At 41.5% G+C, this 16,538-nt stretch overlaps 1 protein-coding gene across 4 annotated transcripts in view; it reads left to right on the top strand.

Moving 5' to 3' along the window:
• The window catches only part of LOC133257058 (E3 SUMO-protein ligase RanBP2-like), a 61,341-nt gene that overhangs the window by 29,511 nt on the left and 15,292 nt on the right, over positions 1–16,538 (top strand). For 3 of the 4 annotated variants that reach the window (XM_061432516.1, XM_061432518.1, XM_061432517.1), the window contains exons 9-20: positions 957–1,166; positions 2,044–2,225; positions 2,318–2,493; positions 2,645–2,768; positions 3,335–3,496; positions 3,763–3,900; positions 3,978–4,124; positions 4,944–5,123; positions 5,206–5,289; positions 7,100–7,235; positions 10,883–10,977; positions 11,786–16,385. In XM_061432516.1, coding sequence (XP_061288500.1) covers positions 957–1,166; positions 2,044–2,225; positions 2,318–2,493; positions 2,645–2,768; positions 3,335–3,496; positions 3,763–3,900; positions 3,978–4,124; positions 4,944–5,123; positions 5,206–5,289; positions 7,100–7,235; positions 10,883–10,977; positions 11,786–16,385 — 6,234 coding nt within the window. Of the gene's footprint in view, positions 1–956; positions 1,167–2,043; positions 2,226–2,317; positions 2,494–2,644; positions 2,769–3,334; positions 3,497–3,762; positions 3,901–3,977; positions 4,125–4,943; positions 5,124–5,205; positions 5,290–7,099; positions 7,236–10,882; positions 10,978–11,785; positions 16,386–16,538 lie in introns of those variants that run through there. The other variant, XM_061432519.1, reaches the window with a different exon arrangement.

The raw sequence follows: 16,538 nt of genomic DNA, 5'->3' as shown, positions 1-16,538 counted from the left end.
GTCAAACAGTGAACTGAAGGCTCTGTAGGGAAATGTTTCTATAAGAGACAGTTTTGATGTAAAGTTGAAGGGCCTTCATTAAGAGTTAGGAAATGATCTTAAATCCAAGTAGCTATAAGCTGGGGTCTGTACGTAGACTGTTGGTCAAGGCTCTTCTGCCCCACAGCTTACTTCTTTGTAGGAGACAAACTTTGAGTCCTTGAAGCGATCTTTTGTTTTTTTTCTCAGATCTCCCTTCTACCTTTGCAGAGGGTCACAGTTTGTAAAATGAACTGTGTTGTACTGTCTTTGATCTGGGCCTGCTGAGCTTCTCTCTGCAAATTTTTAAAGAGATAATTGTCTGGTAGTAACGAAACCTGATTGGCCAACAGAATTACAGGAAAAAAGTTTGTTTTGTTTTGTTTCAAACAGCCTGATTGAAACCATAAACCTGAAAAGCCATAGTGCTTTCAAGGCACATCCATGTGTACTAGAACTAGAATGTGAACTAGAACCTCATCCAAGGAGTGTTTTTAAAATAGGTTCAAATCTGTGGAATCATAATCTCTGGGAGTGGAAGTCTAGAAATGAAACAGAAAAATTTTAATCTCTTTAAAGGATGATTCTGACCAGCCAGATTTAGAAATTTGGTGTATCAGGACAGAAAATTTGAGCTTGATCCTGTTCTCCTTTGGCCACTTGAATCCCACACTTTTCCAAAAGGAAATCCTTTTGGGATTTTTCACACACATTTTTTTCCTTTCCTTTTATTCTAGCACATAGACGCAGATGCTTTGACACCTATAGTTTATTCATTTTTCACATCAGCACCCTTTTGGGTCCAGCTGTGGTTTTGGGGCTGGAGGGTTCATTCTGAGAATGTCATGTTATTTCCCCTTAGGGTAAGTGAATGAAACTGTTGAGAGATGTAACTTTAATCTGTGTCTTTTAAATGATGGAAATAATTTGTTTTTCAGGGCATATGCTGCTAAACTTAAGTCGTGACAAGCAAGACTTTTTAAAAGAGGTTGTAGAATCCTTTGCCAACAGGAGTGGGCAGTCAGCTTTGTACGACGCTCTGTTTTCTCGTCAGTTACCTAAGGATAGCTCTTTCCTTGGTAATGATGATATTGGAAGCATTGATGTACAAGAACCGGATCCTGATGAATTGGCTAGATATGATGTTGGTAAGTGGTATCTTCCTAAGGAAACACTTTACATTTTAATCCTTTTACACCAGGAGATATATAATAGCAACAGGGGGATTATCCAGAAATAATGACTTAATATTATTCTGAATTACTTTTAGGGTTTATGGGGGGAGGGTAATATGAGGTATTGGTAGTGGTTATGGTAGCAGGTGCTTTTCTTCTGAATAGTTCTGTACAAGTGATTGGTGTCATGAATTCTCTCCTAAGTATCATTTTGATGCTAATACAATCTTTTTAATGAAATAGCTATAATGTACTTGCCAGTTTCCATCTGGAAGCTGTTTCCAGTTTTTTCACTTACATTAAAAATACTGATGACAATTTTTAGGTGTCTCCATTTCTTTTTCTATACAGATTCCTAAAAACATAATTACTGGGATAAAGTTTATGGACGTGTTTGTCTCGCAAATTGCTGTATTACCAGAAAGCTTGCTCTTCTTTTATGCTTTCGGAAGCCCATAAACTTTTTTAGTATTGAATTTCTTAATTTATTAATGTAGTGATAGCCCACTGTTTTCATATTTCTTTACCGAAAGGAAGATCTGTTGTTTCAAGATTTATTACCAGATGGCTATTCTTTATTTGACCTCTGTCAGTAGATTTTGTTTTATTGAGTTCTAGTGAGGCTCTTTTTTTTCCTTCAAAAGAACTTTTTCCATCAAAACTCTTTTTATTAAGAACACTAGACTTTGCTTATAGATTTTCCCTGTACTCTGATACTGAAAAGCAGTTATAACATTAAGTTACATTTAATATTACTATGAGTCAGTTTTTTATGTTGGCAAAACTGATGGCACACAAAAATTTCCAAAACCTCAAGCTGTTTTTTTTTGTTTTTTTTGCTTTATTTCAGGTGCCATTAGGGCACATAATGGTAGTCTTCAACACCTCACCTGGCTTGGCTTACAGTGGGATTCATTGCCTACCTTACCTGCAATTCGAAAATGGCTAAAACAGCTTTTTCATCATTTGCCCCAGGAAACCTCAAGACTTGAAACAAATGCACCTGAGTCAATATGTATTTTAGATCTTGAAGTAAGCATAGATTTTAATAACTTAAATACCATGAATACTGTTTTGGTTTTTTTTTTCCCCCTAAATTGATTTTTTTTTTGTAAATAAAACAGGTATTTCTGCTTGGAGTAATATATACCAGCCACTTACAGTTAAAGGAAAAGTCTAATTCTCACTGCAGCTTCTATCAGCCTCTGTGCTTGCCACTGCCTGTGTGTAAACAGCTTTGCACAGAAAGACAGAAAGCATGGTGGGATGCAGTTTGTAATCTAATTCATAGAAAAGCAGTGTAAGTAGTTTAAAAAAAAAATTCCTTTAACTTAACTGCACAGGGACTTAATTCTCATGTAAAGTTTTAATTATCATGTGATGATTAACATACATGTAAGTGTTGAACTGCATGTTTATAAATCAATTTCATTAAATAAAACTTTTTTTAGACCTGGGACCTCAGCAAAATTGCGACTTCTAGTTCAGCGTGACATAAACACTCTACGAGGCCAGGAAAAAACTGGCCTTCAGCCTGCTCTGCTCGTGCACTGGGCAAAGTGCCTTCAGAAAACGGTGAGTTCACTGAAGTGGAGCAGTTTGTAAGAACATTACCTTAATTTTTTTACATGACATACTTGACCTTGAATGTTTTTTTGTTTAAAAACAGTAGTAGCGTGTTCATATTGTGTCAGGTGAAATGTATTTTTACAATCTTGCCACTGCATGTAAGTGCTTAAAACAGTGCCTAGCACAGTAAATGTTACCAGGTATTAGCTGTTAAGTTACCAGCCTGAAGATTTTTTTACCTGTTTGGTGGCACAAGGCTCTATAGGTAAGGGCATTATAGACCTTGCTTAATATTTGAGGTCTGTTCTGTGGCACCTATAGCAACTTCAGGAAAAAAGAATAGGCTGCCTGATTGGGTAGTGTCGTTGGAGTTGTGTCAAAGTTGGGTCTAGAATGAGTGCTGATGGTAAAGTGCTTAGTTATTCTAGAATTTGGAAAGGTGAGCATATGACTTTTGAGATTCTATTTTGCCTAGGATTTGAAATTTTAGCCAGTTGTTCAGAGCATCTGCAAGTGAGTTTTTTAATCTGTTCGTTTGTGTCTCTTTGTGTGCTTCTAACTTTGTATTTTAGGGCAGTGGTCTTAATTCTTTTTATGATCAACGAGAATACATAGGCAGAAGTGTTCATTACTGGAAAAAGGTTTTGCCATTGTTGAAGATGATCAAGAAGAAGAGCAGCATCCCTGAGCCTGCTGACCCTCTGTTCAGGCATTTCCATAGTGCAGACATTCAGGTAACGGAAAATCCCATCGTGAACTAGCTGGAGGTCTGGGCTTCTAGTTTTTAAATAAGAAATGGAAGTAGAAACTGCTTATATTAATTGCCCAACTATTGAATGGTAGTCTTGTTTTCTAAGTCCACTGCCTGTCACAGATGCAACATGGCAGAGAAGAACATTGAGATGCTGATCTCATTAGATCGTGCAAAATCCTTGGGAAATATTCGGGTTTGATATTCTGGGTAGAGGCAGCTTGACTGAAAGTTACCCAATGTGTTTAGGCATGTGAAGTTGGGGAATACGAAGATGAAGCACGCATCACATTCGCTATATTGGATGTAGTTAATGGAAATATAGACGATGCTATGGCTGCTTTTGAATCTATTAATAACGTCATTTCTTATTGGAATCTTGCACTGGTAAGTAGTGTGGTACTTTAAATTAAAGGGTTTTTCTTTTAAAACATAATTGCTTCATAAAGCACTCTTGTGTATAGCTTTTTCACAGAAAAGCAGAAGACATTGATAATGATGTGCTTTCTTCTGAAGAACAAGAAGAATGCAAAAATTACCTGAGAAAGACCAGGGACTACCTGATAAAGATTTTAGATGACTGTGATTCAAATCTGTCGGTAGTTAAGAAAGTAAGTTGCAGATTGTATTTTCTTATTATTGATAACTAGGCGATAAGGAATTTTGCCTTGATTTTATATTTTGGTAATTTTTAAAATGCTTAGTGATACCATATTAATGCACAGAAGTGGGGTGTTTATTTAATTAGTATTACTTTGCCTTATTTTGTGTGTGTGTGTTTAAATGTGAACATTTAGGTTTATAACATTACAAAAATGCTTGTTGGAGAATTAGAAAAGGCTGGCATTTATTTTTGTTACCTGGCGATGTATTCAGCAAATGTTGCCACTAAGACTAGTTCTGTGTGGACTTGGCAGTTAAACATATTAATGAAATCAGGGGGTTGCTCATGACTTCGGGATGTTTCTCCCCTTGTCACTGTCTCCTGTGACCACCTTTCCCCGGCTGTCAGCAGTTTGAGGCTGTTGTGATGGGATTAACCTCACTGACATTCAACCTTCCACCTGTTTTATTGATGAGTTTATGTTGCTGCTCTTGGATTAGGGTTATGTTTGGTGCATGCCAGCATCTGTGTTTCTCCTCTCCTCTCATTCAGAATCAGTGACTTACTTTGCTCACATGGAAAAACTCCCCAGTTAACATTGCTCTGCCTTTGCTGCCACCATCAGGAGAGGTAGACACAGCATGGACTTGAGGGTTAGGAGACTTTAGATTGCACAGCATTTTCTGTGTGTTACATAAAGTACAATGTGCTTGTCACACAGAAGTATGAAAATGTAAATTAGTAAGATAAAAAAATCTTTATTTGAGAGTTCTTCTGTTGGTGATTTTGCGAACTAAAGATGTTGATTGTTGCCTTTTATTTCTAGTTGCCTGTGCCCCTGGAATCTGTTAAAGAGATGCTTAATTTAGTCATGCAGGAGCTCGATGAGTTCAGTGAAGGAGCGCCTCTTCATAAAAATGGGTCTGTACGAAATGCAGATTCAGAAATAAAACACTCAACTTCATCTCCCACCAAATACTCTCCATCACCAAATAGAAGTTGTAAGGTAAGTGAAAAGAGAAGAGTCACTTTACTGCAGAATGTGTGTTCTAGATGTTTTAAATACTGTTTCATTGTTATTTTTTCAGTATTCTCCCAAAACACCACCTCAGTGGGCAGAAGATCAAAATTGCTTATTGAAAATGATCTGCCAACAAGTGGAGGCCATTAAGGTAAATGCCTTGATTTTTCTAAACTGTGCCTATCTTATTCCAAGATTCCTTCATTGACCACTTTCTCACTCATTTCTAACACTGTTCCAGATGTTCCTCTGCTGCATGACTGTAGAGTCACACTGTGTTTTACATGCTTCCGTCTTGACATTAGCTTATTTTTTGAAATTACTTATGTGTCTTTATCCTCCACAAGATGTGAATCTTTCAAAGATGGCAACTCATATCCAAACCATAACCCTGTTCCCAGTATAGAGGAGGTCCCCAATGATAGAGTGAACTAGCGAGCTCTAGTCTTCATACCTTGGTTTGTGAGATTATAGCTCAGACTGACTAGTGTGTATATCACATTTATAGTTAAGACTTCACAAGTGGTCTAAACTTTAAAAAGTCTCTTTATCTTTTTATTACTTCATATGAATTTGACCTAATTATGTAAAGACGCAGGTGTCTGTACATGATTGTGCTTTAACTTTATGAAAGTGACCTCAACTGTAGCACTCAAAGGAACTTTACTTCTTTGGAATTGGAAGTACAAGTAAGTTGTTTCATGCTCATTGACAAGAACTAAATCATTCATGCTTCTAAAATCATGGCAAGGAAAATCTTGAAACCTGTATTTTCTACACTTTTGAATTTGCATAAAGATTTTGTGTGTTAATTTTGTATAATTGTGACCTTCATGATATTACATGCTAACCATGTAGATTTCTGGCACCTACATGGTGTTCTTGTGTGCCTTTGGGTCAGGTACTTGCTTAGCTTTCTGTCTCTTTGTCTTCTCATCCATAAAGTGAGACTTGTCAAAACTAGTTTTCACCACGTGTTCTAGTTGTTCAAGTTTTAACATTATGTTTTTATCTTTAATTGGATGTTTAAATCTATGGTCCAGATGCTGGTGGTGACCAGTTAAATTTACCAGCTGATTCCATTCATTTCTTATTTTTAGATATATACCATCTGGACTAGATACAGTATAGATGGATGAGTGGGGAAAATTTTATTTAGTTTGAAATTTTAAGATGTATTTTTGACCTTAATAGTTAAGGGTCTTTTTTTTCCCAGGAAGTTTTTATTCCTGAAATACTTTTTTTTTTTTTCTCCACACCACCTGGCTTGCGGACATCTTGGTTGCCATCCCCTTCCCACCCACCCACCCAGGGATTAGACCCAGGGCTGCAGCAGTGAAAGCACTGAGCCTAAACCACTAGACTGCCAAGGAATTTCATCTGAAACACTTGTAGAAGAAGAGGGTAGCCATGCTGGATCTGTCTCTGACCTCACTTATTATAACTTGTTCCTGAAAAGTACTTGCCTTGTAGGTTCTGGGGTTGGGGAGGTGTTGCCTTTTTCTTGTCTGATCCCTAACCACTGGCTGTCATCGGAAGGCTTAGTAGTTGGTGCTCGAGGGCTTACTTGCTCTGAGGCATGTGGAATCTTCCTGGAGCAAAAGGATATAACCCATGTCACCTGCATTGGCAGGCAACTTCCTATCCATTGCACCAGTAGGGAAGTCCTGAACAGAACTTTAGAAAGATGAAGTAAACGTAGAATGGAAAGGGAGATGAATCCGTTTTTTAGGTTAGAGCTGACTAGATTGAGTGGATTCGGTAATGATACTAAGGAGGGAAAAGAATGAGAGCAAAAAACAAGCTTTAAGAAATTAAGAATCATGTTTTACATCAACACCTGGTGCTCAGATCTGACTGGAGAATGGACTCTCTGAAAAGGTATCATCAGATATTAAATTTGCTCTAGCACTGTTTACACCATGATATAATGCTTAAAATTGTTTTTCTTCTTCCAACAGAAAGAAATGCAGGAGTTGAAACTAAATAGCAGTAGCTCAGGGTCCCCTCATCGTTGGCCTCCAGAGAATTATGGACCAGACCCAGTGCCTGATAGTTATCAGGGGTCACAGAATTTTCACGGGGCCCCACTGACAGGTGAGTTGGCAACTGAATATTCCCAGGTGTTAGTGACGATACTGTAGTGCTGCCTCCTTCATTTAGGAAATTTGCGAAATCACCTTGTCTGTATGCCTTAATTTATTACATGTTTTTGTCTGTCTATATGTTGCTTAAGCTATTTTTTGTTGTTACCAAGATTTTTATAACTCCAGAAACAAAACAAGCTTTATCTGATCCTGTTTATGTAAAGGCTTAAAGAACCCTTGACTGCACATCTCAGAGGAGCTGAGACTGAGCTGGAACTATGCCTTATATTGGAAAAATGTTAACTGATGGTTAATTCATTAAGAGCTGCCTAATTATGAAATTAAACTTTGGGGAATTATTTTTATGACATTCTGAGAGGTCTGACAGTCTTGGGAAATCTTTTGTATATGGAAGGAGAGAGTTTGAGCTAGGGCAGAGTGGATTTTTAGGTTGTACTCTTACTTAGCTCTCTGAGCCAGTTTGTCTGTTTGAAACATAGAAATAATACTTATATCACATGGTTATTGTATTTATGTGTGTGGGGGGTGTGTGTGCACATTAGGCATTTACTTAGAGTATGCAGTAAACATTCAGTGAACCACAGGGTACAGGCAGTTGCCCTCTGGGTTGTCTGTGTGCCAGGTGCGTTGTGTATGTGATTTCATTCAATTACAGTAACCCAAAGTGGGAGATACCATTATGAATTCCCATGTTTAGATGAAATGGGCTTGGAAGATTAGGTGACACCCATTATTACACACGTCATTATTGGTAGAAGCTTCAGACTCTGGTGCTCTGACTTCAGGCCACGTGCCCCCAGGCAGCCAGAGTGATGATGAAGACAGGTGTTTTTCACGTGAGATTCCTGAAATGGAGGTAATTAGATTAATTGGTCTTCAGTTCAGTCGCTCAATCGTGTCTGACTCTTTGCCACCCCATGAATTGCAGCACACCAGGCCTCCCTGTCCATCACCAATTCCCAGAGTTCGCTCAGACTCACATCCATCGAGTCAGTGATGCCATCCAGTCATCTCATCCTCCGTCGTCCCCTTTTCCTCCTGCCCCCAATCCCTCCCAGCATCAGAGTCTTTTCCAATGAGTCAACTCTTCGCATGAGGTGGCCAAAGGACTGGAGTTTCAGCTTTAGCATCATTCCTTCCAAAGAAATCCCAGGGCTGATCTCCTTCAAAATGGACTAGTTGGATCTCCTTGCAGTCCAAGGGACTCTCAAGAATCTTCTCCACTTAGTTCAAAAGAAAGATTGGGAATGGTGTGGCCTAGTTTAGTACCTTAGTGATGGTCCCTAGGGTCCTCCTTAAAGCAGCTTGCTGTCTTCTCATGACAGTGTCCTTCAAGTGCAACAGGTGACAGAGAAGATCTTTGTGAAGTCAGACTCACTAATGCTATCAGTCATAGGTGTGGATGTGAGGAGCCTGTCAGATTTAAACATTGACTGCCTAAGGTGCCATACACCATGTGGAACCTGACTGGCGGCGACAGGCTCATATCTGGCTTCCTCTGAGGCTTTCTGGATGCTGTGTGGTTATCATTGGGCACCTTGTGGGTCACAAGTTCTGTTTCTTCTTTGTATGTGCATAACAGGTCTTCTGGTTGTTAAACACACATCTGAACATAACGTTCATGTTGTCTTATTTTATTCTTGCAAGTACCCTGTGGACTGTGTAGACGCAGCACACCCTCACTTGACAGGTGAGAGGAATGGAGACACCAGTGGGCTGCTTGACAGTCACAGTCAGTTCTGGCTCGAGCCAAGAGTCCCAGCTCCTGACCACCCTCCTGAACTCACAGATGGTTTTCTTAGTGAAGGCCCAGATGTGCCAGGGTGGCCCTTGTCTGCTGACAGTAGATGACTAAAAACCATCAATAAGCTCAAATAAGGAAATGCTCAAAAGTACTGACGAGTGTAAAGAAAACTGGAAACTAATCGTGTCACGGAGAGTTCTGCTACCAGTTTGGAGCATTTTTTTCTGGTCCTTTCTCTTTGTATTCATAAGGAATTTTTAATGAGATTTTCACCATATTAGCATTTTGTTCAGAGATGAGTAAGCATGTGTTTTAAATACTACTTTTAAGTTCTTAGCATTTTTCTACTCAGTATTCTTTGATGGTGCCATTAATGAACACGAGGGCCCCATCACATGGAAGCTCTACAAGTTTTACTTCCTGGTTTTTATTTCCCGTTGTTGGTGTTGTAATTATTGCCATGAACACAGTCCTAGGATTTCAGGGTTTTATAAGATTTCTTGTGTTGGGGAATTGCTTTTCCTGAAAAACTGTGCCAATTTTACACTTTTACCTCCAGGATCTGGTAGTGCCTGTCTGTCCGCACTCTTGCCAGTTATTAACTATTACGAGTTTATTAAATCCTTTTTTTAAAAGCAAAAATAATATCAGCTTTTAAAATTTTTGTTTTTGTTAATACTAGGAATGTTCAGCACACTTAGATTTCATGAGTTACCTATTCATTTGGTGCTTTTTTTCTATAGGATTTTTTTGGGTAGGTTTATAAGACATCTGAACTGTTTCTTTCAGTCTCAGTGATAAAGTCACTAGTTAAACTTCACATGTTACAATTCTTGTCCCATATATATCCATCCACTTGTTCTGTGTTCTTTGCCTATTTTCTCCTGGGAATGTTTCAGAGGAGCCCCTGCAGGCAGCGCATTAGTTTCCTTGCTCAGCTGTGGGCTTCTCCAGTGGCGCTGCCTCTGTGTTACTGTGCAGGGAGCACAGTACCCTGTGGTACCCTGTGGACTGTGTAGACGCAGTTCACCCTCACTGGGCCTGGTTCACCCTCACTGGGCCTTTGCAGGACTTTCCAGAGTCAGCTGCTCAGCACCTCTTGTGTCTCAGTTTCCACTTCCTCCTTGTGTAAAGATATAAATGATTTTTAAGTTGTTTTGTTTTCTGGTAAAACTTTCATAGAACAGATCAGGCAAATGGCTGTTGGTTGTTTTTACCATCAATAGGAGTGTCTTCTAGTTGTTGGTTTTCTGGTAACACACATGCACACAAAGCAGGTGGGGCAAATAGTTTGGGCACCAGTTCAAGTGTTAGTCATGTTGTATCCTGTTTATTACACCAAGAAGCACATTTTGTGTTACTTTTGAGATCCTTTATGTGAATTTGCCAGGTGATTTTTGACCTGAATGTTGTTGCTAGCTTAAGTATAAAATGCAACCTTGTCATTCTGCAGATTTTCAAGCCTCACTTCAAAAATGTGGCCCTGAGGCCACCACATATGTTTTGGTTCCTTAAGTCCTTCCTGTGGCCAGTGTCTCCCCTATATTCCTGATGTGGCAGGATTGTGTCTTCACATCGAGCCCCTCTTTCTCAGGAAGGGGGCCCACCACTCCTCTTAGCTCCTGGTGCTCGCTGTGGGGGCTCTCTTGGTGCCAACCTGCTGCTGCCCTCACTGCTCCTGTGTTACACTTGGCAGTTGTTCTGGTTTGTCATTTGATAATCATCTTTTTGGTGTATTTTGATGTATAGTAAAGTTTTAAAAGTCTGTGTAGTTAAATCTTTGATTTCTGCTGCTTTTGTATTTATAGTTCTTGCCTAGATAGTACTACCCTGCAGCATAGACTTTTTTTAACAGTGTTTTCTTTCTTTTCTTTTTTTTCTTTTTTTTTTAGTTGCAACTACTGGCCATTCAGTATGTTATAGTCAGTCACCAGCATATAATACTCAGTATCTACTCAGACCAGCAGCTAATATTACTCCCACAAAGGTAACAAAGGAATAATTTATACATTTATAAATATCTCCTTTTTAATTGTCCAGGCTTCCTACAAATTAATTCAAGAAGTAATTCAACATTAAAACTTAAATGTCCCATGAGGTATAGCTATTTTAAATTTCTCTCTGGATAGAGAAGGTATGTTTCTTAGTTATCTAATTTTAATACAATATGTATGAACATCTAGAATATTTTTGAACAGGAGTGGTGGTGGTGGGAGCTTCATCATCTGGTTGTGACAGAGGCAGGACTGTGATGCACTCTTTGGAGCACCGTGGGTGGCACTCGCAGGCCTAGGCACTGTGACTAAGTGTCCATGAAGACCAGCCCAAGCAGAGCCGGGCAGAGACTGGGGTTTGGGTGCATCCAGGCCCTGGCTCTTAACTTCTCTGTGCCTTATGTATAGAATGATACTAGTGCCTTAGTTTGTAGGGTTTTGAGAATTGTTAAATGAGATCCTATGTGTACAGAACTTGAAATTATGCCTAGGTGGCACATTAACAAATGTCAGTGCTCATCGTCATCATCATCATTATCAACATCATTGGACACCACGTTTAGGAGTCAGGAAGGTATAATTAGATGTGTAAGATGCTGTCTTTGGTTAAGGCAATTTTTGGGTCATGCCGAGAACTAGAGCTGTAAGTGTCCTTGTAGCAATGTCTTCTCTTAAGAACGCAGTGTATGCTCTAGTGGTATATTTATATGCATGTTTGAGGTTCATGAGATTTGGTTTGTATCGAGGTAAGCTATAGTTTTATAGACAGCCTACAAAAGCTTTCACTTTGTCTTTTTCCAGGGGCCGGTTTATGGCATGAACAGGCTTCCACCTCAGCAGCACGTCTACGGCTACCCCCAGCAGATGCACACACCACCCGTGCAGAGCTCATCAGCGTGCATGTTCTCTCAAGACATGTATGGCCCCCCATTGCGTTTTGAGTCTCCTGCGACAGGAATTCTATCACCCAGGGGCGATGATTACTTTAATTACAATGTTCAACAAACAAGCACAAATCCACCTTTGCCAGAACCAGGTTATTTTACAAAACCTCCACTTGCAGCACATGCTTCAAGATCTGCAGAACCTAAGGTTTTAGAATTTGGAAAAACCAGTTTTGTTCAGCCGGTGCCTGGTGAAGGAATGAGGCCATCTCTGGCAGCACCTGCACATACAACACAGCCGACTCCTTTCAAATTTAATTCAAATTTCAAGTCAAATGATGGTGACTTCACGTTTTCCTCACCACAGGTTGTGGCACAGCCCCCTGCTACAACTTACAACAATAATGAAAGCCTATTAGGTCTGCTGACTTCAGATAAACCTTTGCAGGGAGATGGGTACAGTGGACCAAAAGCTGCTCAAAACATGGGACCTCGAAATACGTTCAATTTTGGAAGCAAAAATGTGCCTGGAATTTCATTTACTGAGAACATGGGTACAAATCAGCCAAAGAATTCTGGTTTTCGACGTAGTGATGATATGTTTACTTTCTACAGCCCAGGGAAATCAGTGTTCGGAGTGCCTGCTACGGAGCCGGCCAGCAAGGGTCACGATGCTGACGGGGGAAGCGCACAGGGGGACGAGGAAGACGACGGCCCTCACTTTGAGCCCGTGGTGCCTCTTCCTGACAAGATCGAAGTGAGGACTGGCGAGGAGGATGAGGAGGAGTTCTTCTGCAATCGTGCAAAGTTGTATCGCTTCGATGCAGCGTCCCGAGAATGGAAGGAGCGTGGAATCGGCAATGTTAAGATCCTTAGGCACAAAACCTCCGGTAAAATCCGCCTGCTCATGAGACGTGAGCAGGTGCTAAAGATCTGTGCAAATCACTACATCAGCCCAGACATGGCCCTTGCCCCTAACGCCGGCTCAGACAGGTCCTTTGTGTGGTATGCTGTGGACTATGCCGACGAGTCGCCCAAACCAGAGCAGCTGGCCATTAGGTTCAAGACGCCTGAGGAGGCAGCCCTTTTCAAGTGCAAGTTTGAAGAGGCCCAGAGCCTGTTGAAAGCCTCAGGAGCAAATGTAGCCACAACCACCCATCAGGCCACGAAAACTGTAAAAGAACCCACAGGTCATGACAGTAAGGATATTGACAAATCTGATGGCGTAACTATGAATTTTGAATTTCAGGTTGCAAAGAAAGAAGGATCTTGGTGGTATTGTAACAGCTGCTCACTGAAGAACATGGCAACTGCCAAGAAGTGTGTATCCTGCCAGAATCTAAACCCAGGCAGTAAGGAGCTCCTCGGCCCATCATTAGTTGAAACTATCTCTACTCCTAAACCCGGCTCAGAACATACTCCTGGTAGATCTGCACTGGTGACTCTAAAGAATGAAGGTCACTGGAACTGTGGTGTTTGTTTAGTAAGAAATGAACCCACTGTGTCTCGATGCATTGCGTGTCAGAATAAAAAGCCTGCTAGCAAAAGTGAATCTCCACTTATTAAGCAACCTTCCTTTAAATTTGGCCAGGGAGATCTTCCTAAGGCTGCCAGCAGTGATTTCAAATCTGTTTTTTCAGTAAAGGAGGGACAGTGGGATTGCAGTGTTTGCTTGATAGGAAATGAAGGAAGTTCTGTGAAATGTGAGGCTTGTCAGACTCCACGGAAACAGAGTTCACCTGCCTTCGCTGCCCCAGCACCTGCCTCGTTAAAGTTTGGTACTTCAGAGACAAGCAAGACTCCAAAGAGTGGATTTGAAGGCGTTTTCACCAAGAAGGAAGGACAGTGGGATTGCTCAGTGCAAAATGAGGCCAGCATGGCCGAGTGTGTGGCCTGTCAGAACCCAGGTCAGAATCCGCCAGCTTCTGCTGCTCCGGCACCTGCTTCTTCAGAGACAGTCAAGGCTCCAAAGAGTGGACTTGAGGGGCTGTTCGCCAAGAAGGAGGGACAGTGGGATTGCGATATCTGCTTGATACGAAATGAAGGAAGTTCTCCAAAATGTGTGGCTTGTGGTGCCTCTAACCCAACCCAGAACCCTGCTGCTGAAGTGCCTCTCAGTTTCCCTGTGGGCTCCACAGCTGAGGCAGGTAACTCCTGTGCAAGTCAGACAGAAACAGGATTTAAGAGTAACTTTTCAGAAAAAGCCTTTAAGTTCGGCAGTGCAGAACAGGGATTTAAATTTGGGCACGTGGATCAGGAAAATGCACCTTCATTTAAATTTCAGAGTTCTTCTAATACAGACTCTAAATCAGCAAAGGAAGGATTTAGTTTTTCTTCCCCTGCGTCTGCTGGTGGGTTTAAATTTGGCATTCAGGAGACAGAAAATCAGGAGAAGACTACTGAAAAGTCCTTTGGAGAGGACACTGGTGGTCAGGCTCAGGACACTGGTGGTCAGAAAGACGGGAGTACTGTGGTCTTTGGTCAGACTGGCAGCACTTTCACCTTTGCAGATCTTGCCAAGTCAAATTCAGGAGAAGGGTTTCAGTTTGGCAAAAAAGATCCCAATTTCAAGGGATTTTCAGGTGCTGGAGAGAAGTTATTCTCATCACAAAGTAGTAAACTAGTTGATAAAGCGGACGCTTGTGCTGACCTTGAGAAAGATGATGATGCCTATAAGACTGAGGACAGTGACGACATCCATTTTGAACCAGTCGTCCAGATGCCTGAGAAAGTGGAGCTGGTCACAGGAGAGGAAGATGAGAAAGTTCTTTACTCACAGCGGGTGAAATTATTTAGGTTTGATGCTGAGATAAGTCAGTGGAAAGAAAGGGGCTTGGGGAACTTAAAAATCCTCAAAAATGAAGTCAACGGCAAACTGAGGATGCTGATGCGGAGGGAACAGGTGCTAAAGGTGTGTGCCAACCACTGGATCACCACCACCATGCACCTGAAGCCCCTCTCCGGCTCGGACAGGGCTTGGATGTGGTTAGCCAGTGACTTTTCTGATGGTGATGCCAAACTCGAGCAGCTGGCGGCAAAATTCAAGACACCTGAACTGGCTGAAGAATTCAAGCAGAAATTTGAGGAATGCCAGCGACTTCTGTTAGACATTCCCCTGCAGACTCCCCATAAGCTTGTGGATACTGGCAGGGCTGCCAAGTTAATACAGAGAGCGGAAGAAATGAAGAGTGGGCTAAAAGATTTCAAAACATTTTTGACAAACGATCAGACAAAAGTCAGTGATGAAGAGAGTAAGGATTCCAGAGCAGGAGCTACCACTGCTGCAGATGTGAGTGGCGCACCAAACACTGAGACCACTGGGCCCACCCTGGAGTGGGACAACTATGACCTCAGGGAGGATGCCCTGGATGACAGCGTGAGCAGCAGCTCTGTGCACGCCTCCCCACTGGCCAGCAGCCCCGTAAGAAAAAACCTCTTCCGCTTTGGTGAGTCGACCACCGGCTTTAACTTCAGCTTCAAGTCTGCTCTGAGCCCGTCCAAGTCCCCTGGCAAGTTGAATCAGAGTGGGGCCTCAGTGGGCACGGACGAAGACTCCGATGTCACTCAGGAGGAGGAGAGAGACGGACAGCACTTTGAGCCTGTTGTCCCTTTGCCTGATCTAGTCGAGGTGTCCAGTGGGGAGGAAAATGAACAAGTTGTTTTTAGTCACAGAGCCAAACTCTACAGGTATGATAAAGATGCTGGTCAGTGGAAAGAAAGAGGCATCGGCGATATAAAGATTTTACAGAATTATGAAAACAAGCAAGTTCGTATAGTGATGAGAAGGGACCAGGTATTAAAACTTTGTGCCAACCACAGAATAACTCCAGACATGACTTTGCAAAATATGAAAGGGACTGAAAGAGTGTGGGTGTGGACTGCATGTGATTTTGCGGATGGAGAAAGAAAAATAGAACATTTAGCTGTTCGTTTTAAACTACAGGATGTTGCAGACTCGTTTAAGAAAATATTTGATGAAGCAAAAGTGGCCCAAGAAAAAGATTTTTTGATAACACCTCACGTCGCTCGTTCAGCCACTCCCAGGGAGTCACCTTGTGGGAAAATGGCTGTCGCTGTGCTGGAAGAAACCACCAGAGAACGAACTGATTTGTCTCAGGGTGATGATGCAGCAGACACAACCTCAGAAGTTGGCGGGGTGTCTGGCACCCCTGAACCAACAACAAAAGCAGTGGTTTCACCCCCAAAGTTTGTATTTGGTTCTGAGTCTGTTAAAAGCATTTTTAGCAGTGAGAAGTCAAAACCATTTGCATTTGGCAACAGTTCAGCTACTGGATCTTTGTTTGGATTTAGTTTTAACACACCTCTGAAAAATAACAGTAGTGAAGCCAGTTCTGCAGCCCAGAGTGGATCTGAGAGAAAAGTGGAACCTGGTGGTCGCCAGGAGTCACAGAACTCTGATCTCAAATCAGCTTCTGATGGCAAAGTCAAAAACACCTCTCCTGCTTTTCTGAAGGAGCAGTTCTCAACCAGCCACACGTTTAAAACTCCAGAAAAGGGTAAGCACTTGGTCTTTAGATGAGGCAGACTTTGTCTTCCTCTTCCCCCTCTCTCCCTCCCCACTTTCCTTCCCAAAATATGTTTGTGTGGGTTGTTTTCTTCCCTAAGCCAATTTAGTGGTGAGTGTTCAGCAGCAGCAGAGAGCGTGTGTA

The sequence above is a fragment of the Bos javanicus genome, chromosome 11 (assembly GCF_032452875.1).
Source record: "Bos javanicus breed banteng chromosome 11, ARS-OSU_banteng_1.0, whole genome shotgun sequence".
Taxonomy (NCBI): domain Eukaryota; kingdom Metazoa; phylum Chordata; class Mammalia; order Artiodactyla; family Bovidae; genus Bos; species Bos javanicus.
This window is presented reverse-complemented; position numbering and strand designations above follow the sequence as displayed.